The sequence below is a fragment of the Ranitomeya imitator genome, chromosome 1 (assembly GCF_032444005.1).
Source record: "Ranitomeya imitator isolate aRanImi1 chromosome 1, aRanImi1.pri, whole genome shotgun sequence".
Taxonomy (NCBI): domain Eukaryota; kingdom Metazoa; phylum Chordata; class Amphibia; order Anura; family Dendrobatidae; genus Ranitomeya; species Ranitomeya imitator.
The window spans coordinates 104,248,273-104,275,493 of record NC_091282.1 but is presented as its reverse complement, the minus strand read 5'-3'; the positions used below and the strand labels follow the sequence as shown (position 1 = coordinate 104,275,493).

Sequence of the window (27,221 nt, the reverse complement as noted above, 5' to 3'; positions counted from 1 at the left end):
CTGCATTACCATCTACAACCACCGGAGGGAGCCCAAAAGCAGAATTCACAACAATACATATTCTATATCTTACAGGAACATACATATTCTATATTTTACCAGAACATACATATTCTATATCTCACAGAAACATACATATTCTATATATTACAGGAACATACATATTCTATAAACCTACCGGAACATACATATTCTATATTTTACCAGAACATACATATTCTATATCTCACAGAAACATACATATTCTATCTATTACAGGAACATACATATTCTATAAACCTACCGGAACATACATATTCTAACATAGTAACATAGTTAGTAAGGCCGAAAAAAGACATTTGTCCATCCAGTTCAGCCTATATTCCATCATAATAAATCCCCAGATCTACGTCCTTCTACAGAACCTAATAATTGTATGATACAATATTGTTCTGCTCCAGGAAGACATCCAGGCCTCTCTTGAACCCCTCGACTGAGTTCGCCATCACCACCTCCTCAGGCAAGCAATTCCAGATTCTCACTGCCCTAACAGTAAAGAATCCTCTTCTATGTTGGTGGAAAAACCTTCTCTCCTCCAGACGCAAAGAATGCCCCCTTGTGCCCGTCACCTTCCTTGGTATAAACAGATCCTCAGCGAGATATTTGTATTGTCCCCTTATATACTTATACATGGTTATTAGATCGCCCCTCAGTCGTCTTTTTTCTAGACTAAATAATCCTAATTTCGCTAATCTATCTGGGTATTGTAGTTCTCCCATCCCCTTTATTAATTTTGTTGCCCTCCTTTGTACTCTCTCTAGTTCCATTATATCCTTCCTGAGCACCGGTGCCCAAAACTGGACACAGTATTCCATGTGCGGTCTAACTAGGGATTTGTACAGAGGCAGTATAATGCTCTCATCATGTGTATCCAGACCTCTTTTAATGCACCCCATGATCCTGTTTGCCTTGGCAGCTGCTGCCTGGCACTGGCTGCTCCAGGTAAGTTTATCATTAACTAGGATCCCCAAGTCCTTCTCCCTGTCAGATTTACCCAGTGGTTTCCCGTTCAGTGTGTAATGGTGATATTGATTCCCTCTTCCCATGTGTATAACCTTACATTTATCATTGTTAAACCTCATCTGCCACCTTTCAGCCCAAGTTTCCAACTTATCCAGATCCATCTGTAGCAGAATACTATCTTCTCTTGTATTAACTGCTTTACATAGTTTTGTATCATCTGCAAATATCGATATTTTACTGTGTAAACCTTCTACCAGATCATTAATGAATATGTTGAAGAGAACAGGTCCCAATACTGACCCCTGCGGTACCCCACTGGTCACAGCGACCCAGTTAGAGACTATACCATTTATAACCACCCTCTGCTTTCTATCACTAAGCCAGTTACTAACCCATTTACACACATTTTCCCCCAGACCAAGCATTCTCATTTTGTGTACCAACCTCTTGTGCGGCACGGTATCAAACGCTTTGGAAAAATCGAGATATACCACGTCCAATGACTCACCGTGGTCCAGTCTATAGCTTACCTCTTCATAAAAACTGATTAGATTGGTTTGACAGGAGCGATTTCTCATAAACCCATGCTGATATGGAGTTAAACAGTTATTCTCATTGAGATAATCCAGAATAACATCCCTCAGAAACCCTTCAAATATTTTACCAACAATAGAGGTTAGACTTACTGGCCTATAATTTCCAGGTTTACTTTTAGAGCCCTTTTTGAATATTGGCACCACATTTGCTATGCGCCAATCCTGCGGAACAGACCCTGTCGCTATAGAGTCACTAAAAATAAGAAATAATGGTTTCTATATTTTACCAGAACATACATATTCTATATCTCACAGAAATATACATATTCTATATCTTACCAGAACATACATATTCTATATTTTACCAGAACATACATACTCTATATCTTACGAGAACATACATATTCTATATCTTACCGGAACACACATATTCTATATCTCACAGAAACATACATATTCTATATTTTACCAGAACATACATATTCTATATCTTACCAGAACATACATATTCTATAGCTTACCGGAACACACATATTCTATAAACTCACAGGAACATACATGTTCCATAAACCTTCCGGAACATACATGGACTATATCCTATTGGAACACACATATTCTATATCTCTCCAGAACCTACACCTTAGGATATACACAGTTCACAATTTTTACTTGTGATGGTTATTTAGTGCCACCCAGAGGTTGACAGAAGAATTACATTAGGAGAAAAGAACTATTAGAGAAAAAGCATTAATGAGTTGTCCTGTACTGAAAAAAAATCAAAAGGGGAACCATGATCACTAGGGAGACAATTGGACTAGTAAATGTTGCTGCTGTGTAAACTACATATTAAATATATGCGGTTAGTGATAAAATCTAGGCCCTTTATATTAAAGGGTCAAGCTAAGCAGCAAACACAAGAGTGACACAAAGAATAGCAAAGGTGTACCAAACTTGACTGCACTGGCTGGCAAGGAAATGTCTTGGGCCTTAGTGTCCGTTAAAGGGAATCTATCAGCAGGCTTTTGCGATGAAATCAGAGTAGCCTGATGTAGGGGCAGAGAGCCTGAGTCTAGTGATGTGTCACTTACTGGGCTGCTTGTTCTAGTTTTGATAAAATCCCTGTTTTCTCTGCTGTAGATGTAGCAGAGCTCAGAATGCGGAGCTGTGCATAACCCCACCCACCCAACACTGATTGACAGATCTCTGTGTACACTGTACTTTATCAAGAAGCTGAAAATCAGTGGTGGCGGAGGAGTTTCACAGATTACCCGGACTACCTTGCACATGACACCTTGTCCTGCAGTGATAATTTCCTGCTGATAAAACACTGATTGTACTGAAACTACAGCAAACTACTTGAGTGAGTTTAAGTGATGTCAATGCCAGTTTCTTGGACTGGATCTGAACAAAAAGGGAATAATCTCTACTGGAAAAGGAGTGCTTACCCAGCGACAGCTCTAATCGCACATGTAAAAACACACCGACAGGGCCCCTTTAAACACAGGGAGATGTTCACAAATCCTATCATTAAGTAAATAAGCCCAACTAGAATAATATTTAACGGCACAGACAAATGCCGCCTCCTTCTTTGATCAATTACCTACGACTACTTTTCTTCTCTGGAAGATCCTCTGAAGATTTCATGGCAGACTTTGTGCTTTTACTGGGGTCCACTTTTAGTTTGCTGGATATGCGCTCTTTCATCTGTTGTTTCTCATCACTGTCCATGTCATCTTCATCGTCCTCACTTGAATTTTCCTAAAATTTAGAAACAATTAGTCACGTGAGAGTCTGAGTGGATCTGCATCAGGTTGTGAGCCTACTTTGGAGGGTAAAGGGTATGTGCACACGTCAGGATTTCTTGCAGAAATTTTCTTGACAAAAAACGGACATTTCTGCCAGAAATAAGCATGCGTTTTTACCGCGATTTTACTGCGTTTTTCATGCGTTTTTCCCAAATGCAGGGAATAGCGGGAAAAAACGCAGAAAATCCGCAAAATTATTGAACATGCTGCTTTTTTTTTACCGCGATGCGCTTTTTTCGCGGAAAAAAAAACGCATCATGTGCACAAAACGTGCAGAATGCAGTCTAAATGATAGGATGCATAATGTATGCGTTTCTAATGAGTTTTTATAGCGTCATTACCGTAAAAAAACATGAAAAAAAACGCGAAAAAACCTAAACGTGTGCACATAGCCAAATAGTATCCAGTCCCTCAAGGGTGACTGTAGTGTGGCGAAGGGCCAAGACCCGGGAAAGGGGGGAACCAAGTGACGCTGGGCGAGCAGAAGGCACAGCGCCAGTTGTCCGCTCTATAGGCAAAGAAAGTATTTTGTGACCTCTAACCCATGTACCATTAAACAGGAAATTTAAAGATAGTTAGATTTTTATACTTTTTTTTATGTATTACATTTTTGTTATTTTTTTTAGCTTCCCATGAATGGCTGTCTCAGTCGGGCCCCGTTCTGCCATTAACATTGACATTGCTTGGCACATGGTAAGGTTTTAACAATACAGGCAGGTTAGGGCCATCTTGATGGACGCGCCTTGTCGTGGTGGATGGCCTTCATGCTTTTTTGATCAACAGTGTTAACGAAGCGCCCTATGTTATTTACACGTACTATTACCATTTATTTACTTGCTTTTTTTCTTGGGTTTTGCCTGCGGACATGGAGCAGCTGAAATGCCGGTAAGCAGGGCTGTGGAGTCGGTAAGCCAAACCTCCGACAACCTCATTTTCTATGACACCGACCAAAATGGGCTCCGACTCCACAGCCCTGCCAGTAAGAGCAGTCAGCGGCACCGAATACAACAGGGAGTTAGTTGATAATTAGTTCGGAAGTTACCTGCCTGTTCGTTTTTTGGCTCATAGTAACAAAAAAAAAAATGTAGCCCTGGATAAACCCTTTAACCCTAGCTAGGATTAGAAAAAGGATGTAAAAACATAATTTAAACGTTAGCATTTTGTTTTTTCATTGGTGACAACTTTTTAAACTTGAGGCAGCTCCCATACCAGTCTCTGCCTTTCCTCTCAGGTGGGAGCTTGTAGGAGACTACACAGCAGCTTTTGTTATTTCAGTTACTGCCTATGCAGAGCGCTGTAGTCAAAATGAGTTTGATAGCGGCTGTAACTTATCTAGGCAGTGACTAAGACAAAGCTCACTTTATCATTCAATCAATCATTTCATTTCCCCCGCTGTACAATGTATAGGAACCCGTTTCGCCCACCTAGAGGTCAAAGAAGCTCTTGGCGCTACCCTTGGAAGAAAGTGAAATTTGGCACCCCCCGGTAACTGGCTCTGTGCACCCCCCAAGCTGCGCCACTGCAGAGGAGAGCTGCCCGCTGCACACTTCTCTCTTTAAATTGTCAAGTAAATCCACATTAATTTATAATCGGGGAGGCCACCTATATATCAATACTTTACGCTCATTTTGGAATCTCGTGGCAGCTTCCCCCTACACCCGACCTCATCAGAAAATTGCCAGAAAATGTGTACCGTTTTATTTTTTAGACATTGCCCAAAAGATATCTGGGGCATAATTACCAATGCTATCACACATAACGAGGCGTTTAGGACATGATGAACGATGTTTATTAAGTGCCGCTCTCTTATATGTGATCATTGCAATGTGTCAAAAAATGAAAAACAAGGATTCCTAATGATCCACGACAGCTAAATGTTCTACTTCATCTTGCTAGAAGATACATTTCCAATGCGCTTTCTGTACAAAGTCCACGTGTTTAACATCTCTGCTTGCTGTCATTCAATAGAAACCTGGAATCTACCGTATGGATTAATTAATATTATTATTTTTATAAAATCAGACTTCTACAGATATACAGATGTGGCGGTAACAAATGGTTTTCATTTTTAAACTGGGAAGGGGGTGGTGAACTGAATTTTTAAAAGGCGATCTGTCAGCAGGCTTTTGCTATGGAATCTGAGAGCCGTCTGATGTAGGGACAGAAAACCTGATTCCAGGGATGTGTCACTTACTGGGATGCTTAGTGCAGTTCTCTGAATGCTGAGCTCTGTATAACCCCGCCCACACCACTGAATGTCAGCGAGAGGTGGGGGCGGGGGTTACAAAAATTAGCAGGACTGGCTTGCACATGTGACGTAGTCCTCTGGTGCTGATAAAACACTGTTTTTATTGAAACTACAGCAAAAAGCCTAACGAGTCACACATCCCCAGAGTCAGGCTCTCAGCTGTTGGGTGTGGTGCAGGCTCAGCTGCTGAGCCCGATAAGTACATGCAGACGCAATATAGGACATATTATTAAAGTGGCCAGTTTTTGCTCTTATTTTATACGATTTTTATTTAATCCACCCTATAGATCCATAGAAACAATATTTACCTATATGCATTTAATTTAATAAATTAGAAATTAATTTCTAATATTTAGAGTATAAATTGCACCCAGGGGCCATTCCCGAAATGTCACAGAAGGGAGAACAGTTATTAGATCTTCAAATAGAGCGCCCACTTCTTGACCAGCCTTAGAATTGGTCATGGTTTCTACCCGTGGACCCGAGACCATTAGGTTTCTAAGTAAAGACAGAAGTGGCCTCCTATATGCGTTCTTTTGAGAAGTCATTAGGTTGCCGGCCTGCGCTCTAGCCCAGTCCCTCTCAGTACTTATCCATCCGGCAGGCCTGGGACTAATGTCAGCACTTAGTAAATATATATGACGTCCATTTAGCACTGGAGCTTGTGCTCTACAGACGACCTCGCGTTCGTGCTACTATGTGTAAGCGGTGTGTGGGTGGCAGCTAGTCTAATGCCAGCGGCCATAGCAGACCCGACCGGTGCCCAGAACGTCTCATCCTGTACTATAGTAAGGCTATAGACGCGATCACGGCTTCACTATTGAATTTCCTAAATTTATACAGCACTTTACTCACATCCGTCTAATATAAGGCTCAACATCAAGCTTCCTTGTATTGCAGACTCTGGGCTGTAGAGTTCATGGGTGATTGAGAATGTATACCTATTAGAGCTGGGGTCCTCACCCTGCGGCCAGGGGGTCAATGTGGCCCTCACTCATATACACAGAGCCACGCCTGTCTGCATCTGGCCCCTGCGGACATGCAGCTTTCATGTCACAGATCAGAGAAGAGGCACACCGTGCTAAATCCCTTCCCCCAAATCACACCTCAAAAGAAGTAGATGTGATGGAGAGGTGGCCGTCAATGTCTGCGGAGGCTCTCTCCATTGTTGCCAGTGGTAGTAATCACAATAGGGGGGACCACATGCATGCTCTACCGCTCCATAAAGTGTAAATGGGTCACCATCACAAGTTGGGAGACCCAGAAGGTAAAACCTAACAGACATCTATGGAAATTTGTACACCCCTATTATACAGTGATTGATCATCAAGGAAGGGTATCAAAGATCAGAACAACCTACGAGATTTACAAGAACATAGTTTACTGCGACATATTTATTTATTACTCCCCCTCGTAAAAAAAAAACCAAAAACAACATTTGCCCGACAATAAACATAGGACTATCTGATAGCTGAGCACATCCCTAATAGTCCCATAGGAAATGAACAGAGAAAGGTGCGTATGCTAGACCCCCACTCAGCAAGGGCTCTCAGAAGTGCTGGAGGTACCAACAATCAGTCCTGACTACAATCCCATCGGGCTAGAACCGAGAGTGTGAGCAAGGCCGTCTCCACCAACACAAGTGTCTGACCCCACAAATGCTCTTCTGGATGAAGGGGCAAAAATTTCAACAGACACCCCCAAAATCTTTCAGACACGTCCCAAGAAGAGAGGAAGTTGTTACAGATGGTGAGGGCAGACCAACTGTTCCTGCAGCTGCCTGATAATTATGTCTTGACCGGGCCTCACTGGACAGGCCCAAGTTCTGCCAGGGCCTCAACATACATAGTGGAAGCCTTGTCACTACCAACATTAAAAATATTTCTCTCCATGTTCATTTTTTGGCTCCTAAACCCAAAATTAGTTTAGAATGGCCTGCATGTCCAAATAATATATCCGCCCCGTGACTGCATGGCCATATAATACATCCGCCTCGTGACTGTATATTCATTTAGTACATCCACCCTGTGACTGCATGGCCATATAATACAGCCGCCCCGTGACTGCATGTCCATATAATACATCCTCCCGTGACTGCATGCCCATATAATACACCCGCCCCGTGACTGCATGCCCATATAATACACCCGCCCCGTAACTGCATGCCCATATAATACACCCGCCCCGTGACTGCATGCCCATATAATACACCCGCCCCGTGACTGCATGTCCAAATAATACACCCGCCCCGTGACTGCATGTCCATATAATACACCCGCCCCGTGACTGCATGCCCATATAATACACCCGCCCCGTGACTGCATGCCCATATAATACACCCGCCCCGTGACTGCATGCCCATATAATACACCCGCCCCGTGACTGCATGTCCATATAATACATCCGACCGGGTGACTACATGTCCAAATAAGACACATCTGCCCCGTGACTACATGTCCATATAGTGCATTCACGCCGTGAGTGCATGTCCATATAATACACCCGCCCCGTGACTGCATGTCCATATAATACATTTGCCCTGCTACTGCATGTCAATATAATACATCCGCCTGGTGACTGTATATACATCCACCCTGTGACTGCATGTCCATATAATACACCCGCCCCGTGACTGCATGTCCATAGAATACACCCGCCTCGTGACTACATGTCCATATAATACATCCTCCCGTGACTGCATGTCCATATAATACATCCGACCGGGTGACTACATGTCCAAATAAGACACATCTGCCTCGTGACTACATGTCCATATAGTGAATTCACGCCGTGACTGCATGTTCATATAATACACCCGCCCCGTGACTGCATGGCCATATAATACATCCGCCTCGTGACTGTATATTCATTTAGTACATCCACCCTGTGACTGCATGTCCATATAATGCATCCGCCTCGTGACTGTATATTCATTTAGTACATCCACCCTGTGACTGCATGTCAATATAATACATCCGCCTGGTGACTGTATATACATCCACCCTGTGACTGCATGTCCATAGAATACACCCGCCTCGTAACTACATGTCCATATGATACATCCACCCGTGACTGCATGGCCATATAATACATCCGCCCGTGACTGCATGGCCATATAATACATCCGCCCCGTGACTGCATGGCCATATAATACATCCACCCGTGACTGCATGGCCATATAATGCATCCGCCCCGTGACTGCATGGCCATATAATACATCCGCCCGTGACTGCACGGCCATATAATACATCCGCCCGTGACTGCATGGCCATATAATACATCCACCTGTGACTGCATGGCCATATAATACATCCGCCCGTGACTGCATGGCCATATAATACATCCACCTGTGACTGCATGGCCATATAATACATCCGCCCGTGACTGCATGGCCATATAATACATCCACCCGTGACTGCATGGCCATATAATACATCCGCCCGTGACTGCATGGCCATATAATACATCCGCCCGTGACTGCATGGCCATATAATACATCCGCCCGTGACTGCATGGCCATATAATACATCCACCCAGTGACTGCATGGCATTATAATACATCCGCCCGTGACTGCATGGCCATATAATACATCCGCCCGTGACTGCATGGCCATATAATACATCCACCCTGTGACTGCATGGCCATATAATACATCCACCCAGTGACTGCATGGCCATATAATACATCCGCCCGTGACTGCATGGCCATATAATACATCCGCCCGTGACTGCATGGCCATATAATGCATCCGCCCGTGACTGCATGGCCATATAATACATCCGCCCGTTACTGCATGGCCATATAATACATCCGCCCGTGACTGCATGGCCATATAATACATCCGCCCGTGACTGCATGGCCATATAATGCATCCGCCCGTGACTGCATGGCCATATAATACATCCGCCCGTTACTGCATGGCCATATAATGCATCCGCCCGTGACTGCATGGCCATATAATACATCCGCCCGTTACTGCATGGCCATATAATACATCCGCCCGTGACTGCATGGCCATATAATACATCCGCCCGTGACTGCATGGCCATATAATGCATCCGCCCGTGACTGCATGGCCATATAATACATCCGCCCGTTACTGCATGGCCATATAATACATCCGCCCGTGACTGCATGGCCATATAATACATCCGCCCGTGACTGCATGGCCATATAATGCATCCGCCCGTGACTGCATGTCCATATAATACATCCGCCCGTTACTGCATGGCCATATAATACATCCGCCCATGACTGCATGGCCATATAATACATCCGCCCGTGACTGCATGGCCATATAATGCATCCGCCCGTGACTGCATGGCCATATAATACATCCGCCCGTGATGGCATGGCCATATAATACATCCGCCCGTGACTGCATGGCCATATAGTGCCCTTTCCCTGCCATTTTAGTGGCACCAGGGAACAATAATAAAAAGCTTCCTGGGCACCAATCTCTGAGGAGACCTCTAATTGTACAGCAGAAAATGAGCCGGGAGGACGGGGGCGAACTGGGGTGTAATTGGGAAGACTAGTGAAGAAGGAAATAATGGACAGCGGTAAGGACACAATGTAATAAGTGCTGGCTACCAGTGTAAGACCATGCTACGACTGACCCTCATGAAGGAGCAGTTTTTTTTCAATATTGTTGATTTATGTGAGGGAATTAGGTGAAGTTACATTGTAAGATCTCGGCCATAATGTTGAATGGTTGTGGGATTGGTGCACAGTAATGTTAGGAAGTGACATCTACCTTGCGGGGATGGTCCTTCAGAAGGACTGAAGATTACAGCCCGGCGGACATTACCCTACAGGCAATATAAGACATTTATCAGGGCGGTCGGCCGCAGGGCACACACGGGCTTTTATTACTGCCATACCTTTATACCACTGATCTACAGTCAAATACTACTTTTGACAGGAGAACATAAAAAAAAATAAATAAAATAAAAACAACATTACATTGTATTTTATTACCGACACCATACAAAACAACACTTTACAAATAACATTGTTTTTATTTGGAATTTTAAAACCAGACCTGCGGGATGAAAATAACATTTACCAATTGCTTTTCAGATGTACTTGATTTCCAAGGTATAAGGACAGCCGTCGCCCGCAGACATCCCTGCCAGGCACAAGTAGTCCTCATCACCTCGGAAAACTATTTTGTACCTTTTAATTTCCCAGTGCAACCAGTAGCTGAGCAATCAGAGGAAAGATATCCATTCTAAAGTTACCACGGCAACGGAACAAAAAAAAAGGGGTTACTCTTACCTCCTCATCACTGTCGCTGTCGGGCCGAGCAGGGTCTATTGAGCTGTAAAACAGAGATTTGTATTACGCTGATTTGTGTCATCAGCAGCCATTCGGTGATATTGTCGCTTAGGATGAAAGGTGGGAAAAGGTTAGCCTCACACAAAATCCAAAAATCCTACCCTATGTATCAGTGGGATCAGAGGACTGGAGAATAACGAGGGGGGATTCATCAAGACTTCAGTTTCCTACACCAGTCTTCATCAAAAGCCCCAGAAAGCAAGATACGCCAAATTCATTCACTAATATGGCGCATCTTCATGCTGTGAGCCAGAGTAGATATCTACTAGGCTTTACGGCACTTTCTGGTGGGCTATGGCTAGCCACAATCCCACTGGTAGAACAGTACCCGCCGACGCTGTGCTCCACTTTCTCCATTATTCCCGTTGACAACACATGGAGTGGAGGTTGAGAACACACGCCTGATCTTTATGCCCGACTACCAGGCTCCGGAGTCCCGATTTTGGGAAGTCCAAGCAGTCCGCTCCCCAGTGATGAGCAAGCCATCCAGTATCTTATGCAGAACTTTATCAATAATTTTCTACGTATAGGGAATGACATAAAATGTGAGAATAACCCTTCAAACTCTAAATGCAACGAGAACGTGGCCAAACAACGTGGCTAGCCATGTGGCCGACACCTCTGCCCACCCCAACAGGCCAATGACTCCTTGACTCTTACCATCATGCGGGGGGTGAAGTTTTGGCAGCGTGGCCTGCTACACCGTGTGAGCACACCCCAAGTATTATTCAGGGATCGTGCACGCAACCATAAAAATCGGACACCTGCAATCCGGAGTTTTGACGGATAGCGCTCGTCCCCATATTTTTCTATCAGGCTGATGACATTGAGAGTATTCCAATTTTCACGGACTGACAATATGGAGGAGGTGGAGAAGCTTTTTTTTTTTCTCCACTTCCGAGAAAATCGGATCACACTCTGATCCCAGTCTGTTCCGATTGTGATTAACATAACTGGATCGATTTTCTCAGATGAGAGATAAACAGTAGTGTGACCTTGGCCAAAATCGGATCAGTAGGTCATTAGTATTTCTAAGCCAAACCCAGGAGTGTGTTCACATTACTGCTTTCTCTATGCAGGATCCACTCCTGATTTTAGCAGACAAATACACATACAAATACACAATACTGACCCAATGAATGAATAAAGCCATTTGTTTTGCATTGTCCTCTTCCAGCACCCAGTCCGGTGATCCTGCTGGTCTTTGTATCCTCGGTGCTTACTAGACCCAACAGCGTGGTGGCCAGTAGCCATAGAAGACCAGCACAATGCAAATCAAATTGCTGATTATTATGCTGATTATATATATTGCACCGATTTTGAACATAATAACCAGGAGCTTACCACCAATTTCTTGTTTGACTTTTTTACATGTTATTTTTGCCCCTGCAGTATTATTATTTTTTTTAGAACAAGTGGTTTTTCGATTGCATCGAATATTATAAAATATATATACATATGTATGTTTTTTCAAGGTTAACCTTCGTCAGTCTGCATAATTTTACAACGTTAACAGGCTGCAGAGGTCCAATTGTACCTTCATATATATTTTATTGAAATTTGGCCAATACATTCTGGACCAAAACTGCAGAGATGTCACGAAATTTCAGCCCTCTACGGCTTTTCGAAAAAAAAAGTTATTGCAATTTTAAAAACGGAATAGTTACAATTGTACCTACTCAGCCGGATGAAGGTTAAGTACCTTTTCTTACTACGTAGAGGAAGCCGAAAATAGAATTTATGATAATGAGAGTATATATATATTTTTTTTTTTTTTTTTTCACAGCCCTCCAATAAGGACATCAATTAAAAAAAAAAAAAAAATCAAGGTAAAAAAAAAGCAGCAACAACACTTGGTCACAATACTAATAAACTACAGGATGCAGCAGACCCCATGATGAAAGATGGAGGTAGCACGGGTGCAAAATAATGATAAAGCAACCACTCACACCCCGACCACTCAAGGAGGGGATGGATGCCTAGTATTATAACTGCACACGGATTAGGTTTGCATAGGGCGCACATGTGTGCACTATAAAAATAAATAAATAAATAGACTCCTAAAATATAACTTTTAATTCTAACATTTAAAATAATTAACCTCACAGGTCAATAAGTAATTCACTTGGTTAGCACCCGAGCATGCTCAGATAACACCTTATCCTTACATGCTTGCTCATCACCACCCATTCATCAGTATTTTGCACCTGTGCCGTCTCCACTTTTAATGATGGGGTCTGCTGTATTGTGTAATGCATTAGTATTGTGACTGTATTGACAAGCATCGCTGATTTTTTTTTCTCATATACTATAGCTCAGTTTAGGGAAATGTGTTCCGTGATAGCAGGTTAGAATCATTGTTTTAGTTTATTATTTTTACAACTTTGCTCCAGAAGCTGAGCAAAGATTTTTGTGAGTTTTTCTTTTCTTTTTCCACCATTTTCCCTATAACTGTGGACAAACAGTGGCCACAATAGGGTCTGTGCTGTTTTCCCAGCCGTCAGCTGCTCCTTGTTATAAAAGTGTACTCTGCATTTATACAATAGAGAGAAACAGAGGCAGCGGCTATGCTACAACACTGAAGTTAAAAAGCAGCAACAAGAGAAAAAAGTAAGAGGGGAGAAACAAAGAAAAAAAGTGAGAGTAGAGAGACTGAAAAGAGAAAGAAAACAGAGAGATGAAAGAAAAGAGAAAGTAAAGAGTTTGAAAAGACTGAAAAGAGAGAAAGGAGAGCAGGGTATAGAGAGCAAGAAAAAATACAGAAAAAAAGAAAGAAAAGACACAAAACAGATATAGAAGAAAGAGAGTGATAGAGAGAATGCATGAATGAAAATATATACATTTTCAGGTATTATCTAAACAAGACATAATATAGGCAATAGCATTATCGTTGCAATAATAACAATGGCATAACATGAAGTGATCTAGACCAGGGGTGTCAAACTGCATTCCTCGAGGGCTGCAAACAGGTCATGTTTTCAGGATTTCCTTGTACTGCACAGGAGATAATTTAATCACCAACTCATTATTTGTGTAGGTGATTAAATTATCACCTGTGCAGTACAAGGAAATCCTGAAAACAGGACCTGTTTGCAGCCCTCGAGGAATGCAGTTTGACACCCCTGGTCTAGATCACATTCTCTTCACATTGAACACCACAATAGTCTCTTACTTGTCAATGGCCGGAACGGAGCTGAGACGAGGGTCATCCTTCAGGAGATCATGGCTGCTTTTGCTCTTTCCTTTCAATGTCTGTAAAATACTTTTCAGTTACATGGGAAGTAGTTATCATCCATCTCTTTTCCTTTATAGTAGACAACCTGATAGTAACATTACAACTGTTTTGTTATACACATGTTCATTCCCTTTGTGTGTATTGGAACAACACAAAAAAACAAAAAAAAGAAAAAAAAAGACAAATTGGACATCATTTCACTCAATACCCCAAAAATGGGCTGGCCAAAATTGTTGGCACATTTGCAAAATTGTGAGTAATCAACTTTGCTTCAAACATGTGATGCTCGTTGAAAATCCCCTGTGGCAAGTAACAGGTGTGAGCAATATGAAAATCACACCTGAAACCAGATAAGGCCGGTTTCACACGTCAGTGGCCTTGGTACGTGAGGTGACAGTTTCCTCACGTACAAGAGACACTGACTCACGTAGACACATTGAAATCAATGTGTCTCTGCACATGTCAGCGAGTTTTCACGGACCGTGTGTCCGTGTGCAAAACACGAAGACTTGTCAGTGTTCGTGGGAGCGCACGGATTACACGGACCCATTAAAGTCAATGGGTCCGTGTAAAACACGTACCGCACACGGACGCTGTCCGTGTGCAGTCCGTGTGCCGTGAAGGAGACAGCGCTACAGTAAGCGCTGTCCCCCCAGCGTGGTGCTGAAGCCGCCATTCATATCTTCTTTCCAGCAGCGTTCGCTGGAGAGAAGATATGAAAAATCCTTTTTTTTTTTTTCGTGTTTAAAATAAAGATCCCTGTCCCCTCCCCCCTCCCACCACCTGTGCGCCGGCCCGCTGTTACTAAAATACTCACCCGGCTCCCTCGCAGCATCCTCTCAGCGCCAGCTTCTCCTGTATGAGCGGTCACGTGGTGCCGCCGATTACAGTCATGAATATGCGGCTCCACCTCCCATAGGGGTGGAGCCGCATATTCATGACTGTAATGGGCGGCACCATGTGACCGCTCATACAGGAGAAGGTGCGGCGCGGAGAGGACGCTTCGAGGGAGCCGGGTGAGTATTTTAGTAACAGCGGCCGGGCGCACAGGGGGTGGGGACAGGGATCTTTATTTTAAACACGAAAAAAAAAAAAAAGGATTTTTCATATCTTCTCTCTAGCGAACGCTGCTGGAGAGAAGATATGAATGGCGGCTTCAGCACCAGATGCAGGGGACAGCGCTTACTGTAGCGCTGTCTCCTGCACGGTCCGTGTGGTACCCAGTTGGCACACAGGTGGCACACGGCTGCCGCACGTGTGCCACACTGATGTTCACGGTAAGCACACGGACACGGATAATTCCGGTACAGATTTTTCCGGGACCGGAATTATCTGGACGTGTGAAACTGGCCTAAAAAGGGGAGAAGTTGACTCAATCTTTGCCACACTAAGCATGTGGAACAGAAAATTATATTTGTCTATAATTTTCTTTCTAATCTCCCGAGACAGCTCCCTCCTTAGCTTTTTTTGGCCCATCTTCAGTGTGGTACACAACATGATACCAAACAGCACAGTGACTACTTTTTACCCTTTAAATTGACAGACTGACTGGTTACACGTTTTTAGACACCTATGATGCTAATTACAGGACACACTTTAGCTTCACATGTCCTTATGATTAGATTATTTTCAATCTTTTCTAGCGCAACCATAAGTTGTGTCTTGAACCACAAACATTTTCTGCTGAATCGCAATTCAAAAGCAATGCCTGATTTTCATTAGTTGATATTCATTAACTTGAAAATTACTTTTTTTGTTAGTTTCAAGGTATTTCAGTGACCATTGTGGGATTTTCTTACTTCACCAGAAGGGTGCCAACCATTTTATCCCTGTGCATAGCGTCTCCATCCATGAAGCCAGCAGTTAAGTAGGCTCCCACAGTTGGATATGTTTAGGGACATAGGAGGTAATGCGCACAGCCTGCATTTTGTTACATTGGTATAGTGTTTTTGTGGCATAGTTAGACCAAAAAGTCACATTACCTCACTGACTTTATTAACCTCCTCCTCCTCCTCTTCAGCTTCTTCGCCAAAAGAAAGTAAATTGAAGTTTCTGGTAAGAATAAAAACATTACGTTAGATGTACAAACGAAGCAAGCGCCAAGCTAATGTTCATACGCTATTTACTTAGTGTACCCGCTCCAGTAATGAACTAATGGCTAATCTTTAGGGGCGGCGGTAATGCAAGAAACTGTAGTAAGTAACTGCAGCGCTGACGCCTGATGATGTCCTGTTCCAGGAAGGAAGATAGAGGCTACGGGGAAGTGAGTGCAGCCCCAGCTTCCTGTGACGTCCACTTTCAGACTCCTCTCAAGAGAAACGTCACAGAAAGGAAAGTAAAAAAAAAAAACACAGTGATTAGCATGATAGGGAGAATGCTTAGGGCATTTTATAATAATTACAATAAGAAAAGTGGTTAGAGTTATCAAAAAAATTGCAAAAAAATTGAAGTCATTCCTTGCTATGAAAGTTAACTTATTCATGAAAAATCCCCTTTCCACGGAATTTCAGTTCTACCATATAATTTCAGTGATCTTATCGTTAGCTCAGTAGAAAGTGTTCACGAGGACAAGGCAGCTGATGTCACATAGTAACGTGCCGTGCCAACAGTAAAGCCTTCTGGTACCATTCATGTGTGGGGGCTTCTGATCCATGGAGGGGGATCTGCAGGCTTCTGTACTAAGTTACAGCATCAAGAAAACTTGTTAAAAAGCAGATTGTAAAACAGGTCCAAAAATGGATTTGAAAAAATGTCAAATATATAAATTGCGCTTGTAACAATTTGCCACACTGTGTTGGCACCCAAGTGGGCTGGAATAGAAAAGAGAGATTATGGTTCGTTACACCCGAGCATACAACATTCAGGTTGCAGAACTACACCAAATCATATAGGAATTAAGAATCTAAAAGTGTCTTTTCTTGTTGTTCTGTACTGTGCAAGTTTTAGGCCGGTGTGGAAAAATCAATCATTTTTATCCATTAACAAAATGTGAAGTGAATGAACAAAAGAGAAATCTAAATCAAATCTTTATTCGGGGTGACCGCCCTTTGCCTTCAAAACGGCATCAACTCTTGTTCCAGACATCTTGGAGAACTAGCCGCAGATCTCCTGTGGACTTTATGTTGGGCTCAGGACTCGGTCGAGGCCATATTGTCACTTCCAGGACCCCTTGTTCTTCTTTACGCTAAATGACATTGGCTGCATGTTTGGGGTCATTGTTTTGCTGCATAATAAATTTGAACCCAATCAGACCTGTTGGTAATACATAATCGATAAGTATCTGCTTGTGTTTCTCAATGGATTGATTGGATAAATTCAGCGATGTAAGCGAGCTGGAAGAGAAAGGGCACTATCTAAGTGTGCGAGAATGGGTTAAAGCAAGAATATCAAACTCAAGTACACAGAAGGCCAAAATTAAAAGCTTGGACAAAGTCGAGGGCTAACCTACGGTAATTATTTATTTAAAAAAACTATTTACAATTGTAAATTGTACAGAAAGTTTGAATAATACAGATAATAAAATATTACACAAAAAGTGACCTCAAACACAGTATGATACCCCTACAATGAATTCCTCCACAACACCCTCCACACTGGTCTGATGACCCTACTGTACCCCCCCTCCCCCCTCAATCCCCCAGACAAAAAACTGTGATCCCATCACTTTACAATTCTCCGACTGTACTCCCCACACAGCCCGCCATACAGTACTACGGCCACAAAAAGTGATCCATAGAGTATAACGGGGCTTTGCATTGCCTTCCATACAGTAAAATGGTCCCACATAGTGCTCCATACAGTATAATGGATCCACACAGTGCTCCATACAGTATAATGGACCCACACAGTGCTCCATACAGTATAATGGACCCACACAGTGCTCCATACAGTATAATGGATCCAGATAGTGCTGCAAACAGTATGACCCCACATAATAGTCCATAAAGTGTAATGGGCCCCACATAGTGCTCCATACAGTATAATGGCCCCACATAATGTTCCATACAGTGTAATGGGCCCCACATAGTGCTCCATACAGTATAACGGGCCCCACCTAGTGCTCCATACAGTATAACGACCCCATATAGTGCTCTGTACGGTATAATGAGCTCCAAATAATGTTCCATATAGTGTAATGGGCCCACATCGTGCTCCATACAATATAATGGCCTCAAATAATGCTCCATACAGCATAATGACTCCACATAGTGCTCCATGCAGCATAATGGCCCCACATAGTGTTCCTTACAGTATAATGGCCCCACATAATGCGCCATAAAGTATAATGCACCCTACACTGGCCTCCATACAGTATAAGAGGACCCACAGTACATAAAACAAACAACTCACCTCTGCCCATTCCCTCGCCGATTCAGTTTCTTCATGGCATCTTTAGATCCTCTACACATGTTAGTACAGCAGGTGCGTTGTAACGACATAATCGTGCCCGCTGCACTGTGACATTAGACACAGAGGGAAAATGATGGGAGAGGGAGTGTCAGTTGACATTTCCACCTCCATCATTGCTTTCAACTGTATTGGCATCTAGGCTGCTGATATAATTGAAAGTGTGATACCAAGTGCGATGTCGGGCAGGGTAGTAGCCCAGCATCACGTGCCAAATATACCCACCCTACGATCCGGAGTTTGACATATGAGGGTTAAAAGAATAAAGAACGATGAGGTATGACTTTTCACTATGTCATGCTACAAGTAAGCACAACTCCACGGCAGACGGTGGAATATCACAGGGCCTCAATCCACTATAGTCCGATTGAAGGAATCATCCAACTCTACCTCTTATCTGACAGTAGTAACATGGAAGAGGATGGACCAATTGTAGCGGTGATGCCACGATGAAAGGAAGCCTTTCAGAGGTGACAATAAACAAGTCCTTGTCTAGCAGAGATCTGATTTTTCAGCAGCACTCTTCCAGCATCTGCAGACACAGATTTTACAATCCTGATGCCTACCTGATGGTGCTGCATGTTGTGCAAGTTTCTGTCTGTATTTCTCCGCATTGAGAACACCATTAATAGGAAAAAAATTCAATTTCCATTTGTTGTAATACAGCATGCTCGGGTGTTATCGGCTAAGATGTTCGAGTCCCTGCAGCTGCACGATACGTGGCTATTAGACAGCCGAAACACATGTATGGATTGCCTGTTTGTTTGTTAGGCAATCCTCGCATGTGTGACAGCTGTCTAACAGCCGAAAAACATGCAGCCGCTGGGAGTCACACATATTACTCGAGCACGCCTGACATTCTCTGATAACACCAGAGCATGCTCGGATAACATGATATCCGAGCATGCTCACTCATCACTAATTTTGACTCCTCAGTCCAGAGCACATGCTACCATTTTTCTGCACCTCAGTTCCTATGTTTTCATGCATAGTTGCATTGTTTGGCCTTGTTCCCATATCAGAGTTATGGCTTCACGCTGCAATTCTTCCATGAAGACCACTTCTGGCTAAACTTCTAACAGTAGATGAGTGTAGATGCATCCCACTGGTTGCTGCCAGTTCTGAGATGATGGCACTGTTGGCAATCTTTCCAGTTTGATTTAAAGTAAGCATGATGCGTCTTTCATCTGCTGCATTACGTTTCCTTGGCTGAGCGACGCACCTACAACCTGAACGCTGCCTATTTCTTGGTGTTCTCAATGCTGAGAAATAAAGATAGATACTTATACATCATGCAATACCATAAGTTTCTAAGACGAGAAATTGTCATGTTATTGAAAACCATCTTCAGCGTAAAGAACAAGGAGCCCTGGAAGTGATGATTTGGCCTCCAAAGGACCCCGATATCAACATCATCACATCTGTCTGGATTTACATAAAGAGACAGAAGGATTTGTGCAAACCTACAGAAGATCTGTGGTTAGTTCTCCAAGATGTTTGGCACAACCTTCCAGCCGAACTCCTTTAAAAACTATATTCAAGTGTACCTAGAAGAATTGTCGCCATTTTGAAGGCAATAGGCGGTCACATCAAATATTGATATGATTTACATTTCTTTTTTGTTCATGAGCTTTGCATTTTGTGAATTGAAAAAAAAAAAGACTATTAATGCTTCTATTATTTTAAAACAATCTTACTTTCCAGCAGTTTTCCCATACCTGGCTAAAACGTTTGCTCAGAACAGTACATGTGGATTGTGCACTATTTAATTTTTTTTAGAGGAAGATGCAATTCTAAGCTCTGGGGACCTTTTCTATGGGTCAATCCTCAAGTCTGTGGTCTCCCTCTTTCCAGGAATGATACAGCATAAAAGGTTATTCCCATCTTCATAGATGACTATTGTCAGAGAGTGCCTGTAAAAACAAGCACTTTTGCAATTTAATGCTTACTAAAATTCGCAGCAGTTAACAGTTTTCTTTTGTTTACAGCTCATTGCCAAGGAGACCGACCACCACTACGCTGACGTTGGCCAGGATTAGGAGGTTCTAGTGCGCTCCAGTGATCCGTTTCAGAATAGAGCTTACAAGCTCAATGGAAAAGAGCTTGTAATCACTGCACACGTTCTGCTGTCTAGCAGCAGTGGTCAGTTTCCAATTCAACAATCTATAAACTAAAGAAAATGTTAATATCTCAAGAATGGTTTCTAATTTTAATGAGAACTAAATTGAAAAATTGTTTGTACTGAAAGATCAAGGACCTACTCAGATCACAGATGCATTTGCAATAACTACTGCTAGATCCACATGATTGTGGCAGGAAAAGTAGACTGGTATACGAAAGCCCTTATCAACACAGGATTTTGATATCTTAAGATGCTCAATTTAAAATAAAGTTTCCCAGCTATTTATCACTCTAGACCAAATATATTACCGTATTTTGCAGGTTATAAGACCCACTGGACCATAAGACACACCCCAAAATTGACATTCTCTGAAAGAACGGGTCCTGCCACAGGTTCGCACCGCCAAACACCCCCTCCTCCCAGTCCAGGCCCGCAGCATCGCTCCACTCCTGCCGCTTCCACCAACAGCAAACTCCTGGGACCCCGCTACACCGCTGCTGCCCCCTCTAGTAAGCTACATTTCGATTATAGGACACACCCACATCCCCCCCACAAAATTTGGGGGAAAAAAGTGAGTTTTATCATCTGAAAACTACAGTACTTAATGTTTGCACTAGTTCTGGCCATCAAGATAATGACGGAGCAGATAGAACTTACTTTGTCCCCTTCACCTTTGGCTGCTTAGCTTCCTCCTCCTGTTTTTCTTTTTTCAACTTTTTAGTTACTCGGGGATCTATGTCATCAAAAGGATTAAATAAAACCTGCAGGAAATGTACAGAAATAAGATCAAACAGTAAAGCGGCTGCAATGGGGATGTCTAGTTTAGAAAACTTCCTTTTGAGTAGCACATTTGAGAATTCTGAAATCCAGGAGATTAATTAATCATCTTATCTTAAATGGACTAAACTGCAAAATGCTTATACAAACAACAAGCCTGCAACTTCCTCAAGTGAACGAAGGGATTTTTAATGTTATTGTTTATAGCTCATTGCCTAGGTTACCGATCACCACTGTAATCAATCAGTGGTGTCTGATCTCCTAAGGTGAGAACTTTCCAGGATTAAAGTGCTTCTGTCAGTATGATTAACTCTCCTAGGCCATCTATATGGGCTGGTAGGGCATACAAAGCTGAATAAAATGACACTTTGATAGCTGCAATCCGATGTCTTATTCTAGAGAAATCCACATTTTTGTTAATAGGTAAATGAGCTGTTAAGATCTATTGGTGGGACACAGATCTCTGGAATAAGACATCAGATCGCAGATATCAAGGTATCATTTCATTCAGCTTCCTATGACCTGCATGCCCATATAGATGGCTTAAGAGGGATGATATTGACAAATTCCCTTTAAAGTTACTTGGTCAAGCATTGCAGTGTTAATCCATCAGATTACAGAATGGATACTGCTTTATTAATTATAAAACACAAAATTAAACATACAGTAATGAATGAGATTAAATAAATGCCTCGAATGTGAGGGACGCTGCTGGCTAAGGACACCATTAAACACACAAATTGTAATAATAAGTATGAATTAACAATCCAAAGAATATCCTACTCCTGAATGTAGTAGATGCAGCTTGTAACAATAAGTACCAATAAGTCCCTCCACCCCGACGCGCGTTTCGTCCACATTTCTTCAGGGGGGCGGGGTGGACGAAAGAAATGCGGACTAAATGCGCATCAGGGTGGAAGGACGCGGCTCGGACACCACACACACTGAAGGTAATATTCAAGGTCTCAGCCTTTTTTCATATGTTGTGTAGCAGCATGTTATCCAGGCATATTGCCTTATCTGGGCTTGTAATGGCAGTACGTTCTTTTAGCATATAGCAGAGTCTCAGGACATTGTATTTCTGCCTTTGATACATCTTCAGGCATTAAAGCATATGCCAGTAACCATTATAAATCTACTTAAGCACTAGCACTTTAGATACTACTTTACATTGGAGGCATTATATACTGGCCAGGATAGGCAAGCTGCATCTACTACACTCAGGAGTAGGAGATTCTTTGGATTGTTAATTGGTATTTATTATTACAATTTGTGTGTTTAATGGTGTCCCTAGCCAGCAGCGTCCCTCACATTAGAGGCATTTGTTTTATCTCATTCATTACTGTATGTCTAATTTTGTGTTAATAATTAATAAAATTGTTATTTTAACTTTATTAGATTTATTCTCTCATGCATTTCCGGCCACGTCTCTTTCCCTTTTGGACTGCGAAACACACGTCAAGGGGCTCCTGGGAAGCCGTGGGGGTCACTCTCTACCACGGCTAAGCATGGAGATTTGACTACAGTTTCGTTTGGCTCTTAATATGGTTTTTTTTCCCATACACTAAACAACGTTGTTTGATTTACCAAGCTATCAAATTCTGTATTATATGATTACAATCATGACTGTGCCCTTGAAGGATATATTTGACCTCCGACTCCTTCCCTAGTTTACCCCCAGTTTTCCTTTACTTCCTGTTTTTTGGACTTCTATTACTATGTAGGCTGAATTTATTGTACACATGATTTGTTTCAATAAAATTACTTTTTACCATGACTGATGGGACATTGTGTATACTCCATTTCTTTGTTCATGCTATTTCTGGGAGTAGTTTTAACATTAGATCTTTTTACTATTGGTCACACAGGGTTAATAGCGGCGGTAACGGAGTGAGTTACCGCGGCCCGTTACCGCTGGCACTAACCCTGTGTGAGCGGTGACTGGAGGGGAGTATGGAGCGGGCGCCGGGCACTGACTGCAGGGGAGTTAGGGATGGACTAATCGGGACTGTGGCCGTTGCTGATTGGTCGTGGCAGCCATGACAGGCAGCTGGCGAGACCAATCAGCGACTTGCATTTCCATGACAGACAGAGGCCGCAACCAATGAATATCCGAGCCAGACAGAAAGACAGAAGGACAGACGGAAGTGACCCTTAGACAATTATATAGTAGAGATGTCTAGAACGGAAGTACTGTTAGATCTGTGAGGTGCCGATAAGGACATACCTCGGTGATCCGGATCTTGTGTGGATTGACCGGACGGTCTTCTTCACCAATATCCACTTCTGCCAGTCGTAATAAATTGTATATTGTGTCTCCGGTCACCTGGAATACACACCACACAACAATGACAGCGACATTACCTCAAACAAAAGCCCCTTCATGCCGCTCTAACCACAGACAGCAGGAAACGATGAAATAGAGCTTCACTGAAAACTTACACTTATACTCACTTCCCAGACCGCTGCCATTCCGGCAATGTCCGTTCCAACAAGGTCGTCATTGTGTCTTATGGTGCTCGCGTGGCATGATACAACGTGAGCGCTGCAGCCAGTGGTCTCTAATGGGCTGCAGCGCTCACCACTGAGTTTAGTCTGAGGGAAGCAGCACATAACGTCACACGAGCGCCTGAAGACACAATAAGGACATTGCTGGGACAGCACAGCTCCGGGATCGGAGTAGAAGCATTTTTTTGCTTCAATGGGGCCCACCAGGCCGTCATACACAGACTTTAAGCAAAAGCTTTCTGGAGTAAGACGTGCCAAAACTAGTAAGCCCTTAATGTTACAGTCAATTCTGGCTTTCATAACAGATCCTTTTTTTTTTTTTTTTTTACACTTTTCTATTGTTTTTTTATTTTCTTCAGCACTAGTCATGAGGGATTGTTTTTTTTTGGGGGGGATGACTTGTGTTTTTCAGTGGAATCATTTTGGCACACAAAATTTAGTAACAAATTTCTATTAAATCTTTATGGGTAAGGATATAAACAAAACAAAAATTGTCACTTTTTTTTGTTTTAAATTTTACGCGATTTTTACATTATGACACAAGTAAAGTGACTGCTCTATTCTATGGGTCAGTATGATTTTTTTATATAACACTTAAAACACCTTTTTTTCTTGGTTTTCCAAGATTTACTAGTCCAACTAAGGGGACTTGCACATGCAATCCTTTGATCGCATTGATAACACTCTGTAACCTGCGTTCTCTAACCTGTCAGTAAATGACTGACAGCCTACCAAATCTCGCCCCGAATGGATCTTATTGGCTGAAGGCTACATCAGAGACGGAGGTGCAGTTGCTACAGTAACCCATTAGCACCCCGCAATCGCAATGTGGAGGTGACAATGGACTAAAAAAAAATGGAGCAATCTCCCTTTGTGAAACTCCTCACTTGCTGGGGTCAGTACTGACAGTGGCATCTGCAGGGTTAAAGTGCTGGGACCCACGCTAAATCCAGTCTCAGCACACACAGCAGGAGCTTAGCTGTGCCGGTGCTATCCAACAGACGTAACTGTTCACCCATTTGGAGTAAATCACTCGCATCGTGGAAGTTAAGAAACTCTCGGGATACATTTGTTGCATCTAGAGAAGACCACAGATTCTGGCAAATAAATCAAAATCTAAGCCAGATTCAGCTTCTAAAGCAAGACACAGGGAGAAGAGTCTGAGAGTGGGTAGCGGTGTCCACTGGGCGGCTCCCCTGTGGCACCTCCTCTTTTCAGAGAATTGATTGACAGGTCTCTTCCTATTTGTATCTCAAGAGTTTCTGGGAGTGGAGAAACATAGTTCATTTTTATCAGGGAGCCAGTTGCAATATGGTGTTGCCTATGGTTAGGGAAGTACAAATCTACCTTCTGATATTGGGGTATAGACTTCATAATCTGGGATCTGATGCAGGGTCTATTATATACCAGCTTTTTAATATGCTGTATACTTGTGATAATCTATTTGTTGATGAGGACTATATAAGTGGTTCTATTTCCACATTATGAAAATCATTTTCTAGCCCCCGCTTTGGATGCTGCTATGTGATGTTGCGGTGGCCCAATGGGAGAGACTAAGGGTTTCCATCCATCTAACCACTTAGAAGCCGAGGTTGCCGTTCTGCACAGCATGTTAGGGGTTAAACTGCTATGGTTAGCGCTAGCTTCAATTGCAGCAGTTGCTGTTAAGTGTCGATAGGGCATGGAACTTGAACCCACTTCCCTACAAATCCTCCTGACTTCTGCCGTATATACGCAACAAATGTTGGAAGAAGCGGGCGGGTACCGAGCAGAGCTGGGCCGGTCGCCTGCAGACCCTCTCAGCTCAGAGACCCCATAGAAATGGTGTCAGGAGAACAATGCATTTTTTCCCCATTTACATTTTCTGTTCCACATTTCATCATGTGAGGCAGCATCTCTCCCCGTACTACCAGATAATGTTAGTCACTAAGCTGGGGGATTTTCCAGACCTTTCCAAAGATGGTGTGCTTGTTATTAAGCTCATCAGCCCGGCCAAGAGTGAAGAAGAATTGGCTGCCATTGTCATGAGGGCCAGCGTTTGCCATGGCAACCAGTCCTCTTCGGTTAAAGCGCAGACGTGTATGGAATTCATCCTGGAAATTAGAAGGAAAAAAATAAGCTTTATTAAAAAAACATCCACTTGAGTGTCCTCGTCATGTCGTACACAACTGGTACATAATGGAAGTCATCTGAAGGCAGAGAGGCAGCTCTTAAAACTCAAAGAGCACAAAAGTCGCATTACGTTGCCAAAGTAATGTAGGGTCACAAGGCACCATCACCGCAAAGTCTTAAGGAGTCGACAGGTGGAAGTAGCTAAGATTTTAAAAAGTCAGTTCTAAGTTCAGGTTGCGAGACCTACTGTCACTCGTCCATGTACAGACCGTGAAATAAGTCTCATCTGAACCTGGCAATACTGACATACAAGATTTGGTTAGTCTCATTGATAATATATCTTACTCCGTAACCAACAACAAAAAATAGATCAGCATGTATTGGAACCTAAGCTGAGTTTTTTTAGGGCACAGTCAGATGGTCATATAAATCGGACAGAGACCGGAAAGCATTGCACCGACTAGCAAGCGGCTCTACCGAATCAAGCGTGACATCTTCATCTATTTCTGTGTAGCTGCCATACTCGGGTCAGGAGAGCCACCAACCAGTCTTTGCACAACGTTCCAATCTCTGTTCGATTAATACGGCCATCTGACTGCGCCCTTAAGGAAACCAGCTGCTGTATGGAGTTTATTAGCAATGTTTCATGGGAAAAAACACACAAATTAGCTCCATCTTGGAAGTAAAGAATATTAACTTATTAGTGCTACCAAGTAGAGACAGCTACCCTGTGGCTATGTGCACACGTCAGGATTTCTTCCGGATTTTTCACGTTTTTTTTTTGCTATAAAAACGCGATAAAAACGCTTAAAATATGCATACATATGCATCCCATCATTTAGAATGCATTCCGCAATTTTTGTGCATCACGGAAAAAAAACGCAGCATGTTCATTATTTTGCGGATTTTTTGCAGATTTCCCACTATATTATTGCATCCCAGAACCTCCGGAAAAATCCACAAAAAAAGGCGCAAAAAACGCGAGAAATACGCGAATAGGGATTTTTGTGTACTCACCGTAAAAACATTTTCTCCGAGCCACTCATTGGGGGACACAGAACCATGGGTGTTATGCTGCTGTCACTAGGAGGCTGACACTAAGTTGAGACAAAAAAGTTAACTCCTCCC

The 27,221-nt window shown here is 42.8% G+C and overlaps 1 protein-coding gene across 1 annotated transcript in view; it reads right to left on the bottom strand.

Annotated features, from left to right (window-relative positions):
* The window catches only part of CWC27 (CWC27 spliceosome associated cyclophilin), a 275,764-nt gene that overhangs the window by 200,396 nt on the left and 48,147 nt on the right, over nt 1–27,221 (bottom strand). Inside the window, exons 4-10 of the mRNA XM_069749390.1 lie at nt 25,931–26,074; nt 23,701–23,799; nt 21,354–21,457; nt 16,150–16,219; nt 14,105–14,184; nt 10,873–10,915; nt 3,139–3,296 (exon numbers count right to left, since the gene is read on the bottom strand). Coding sequence (XP_069605491.1) covers nt 3,139–3,296; nt 10,873–10,915; nt 14,105–14,184; nt 16,150–16,219; nt 21,354–21,457; nt 23,701–23,799; nt 25,931–26,074 — 698 coding nt within the window. The remainder of the gene's footprint in view (nt 1–3,138; nt 3,297–10,872; nt 10,916–14,104; nt 14,185–16,149; nt 16,220–21,353; nt 21,458–23,700; nt 23,800–25,930; nt 26,075–27,221) is intronic.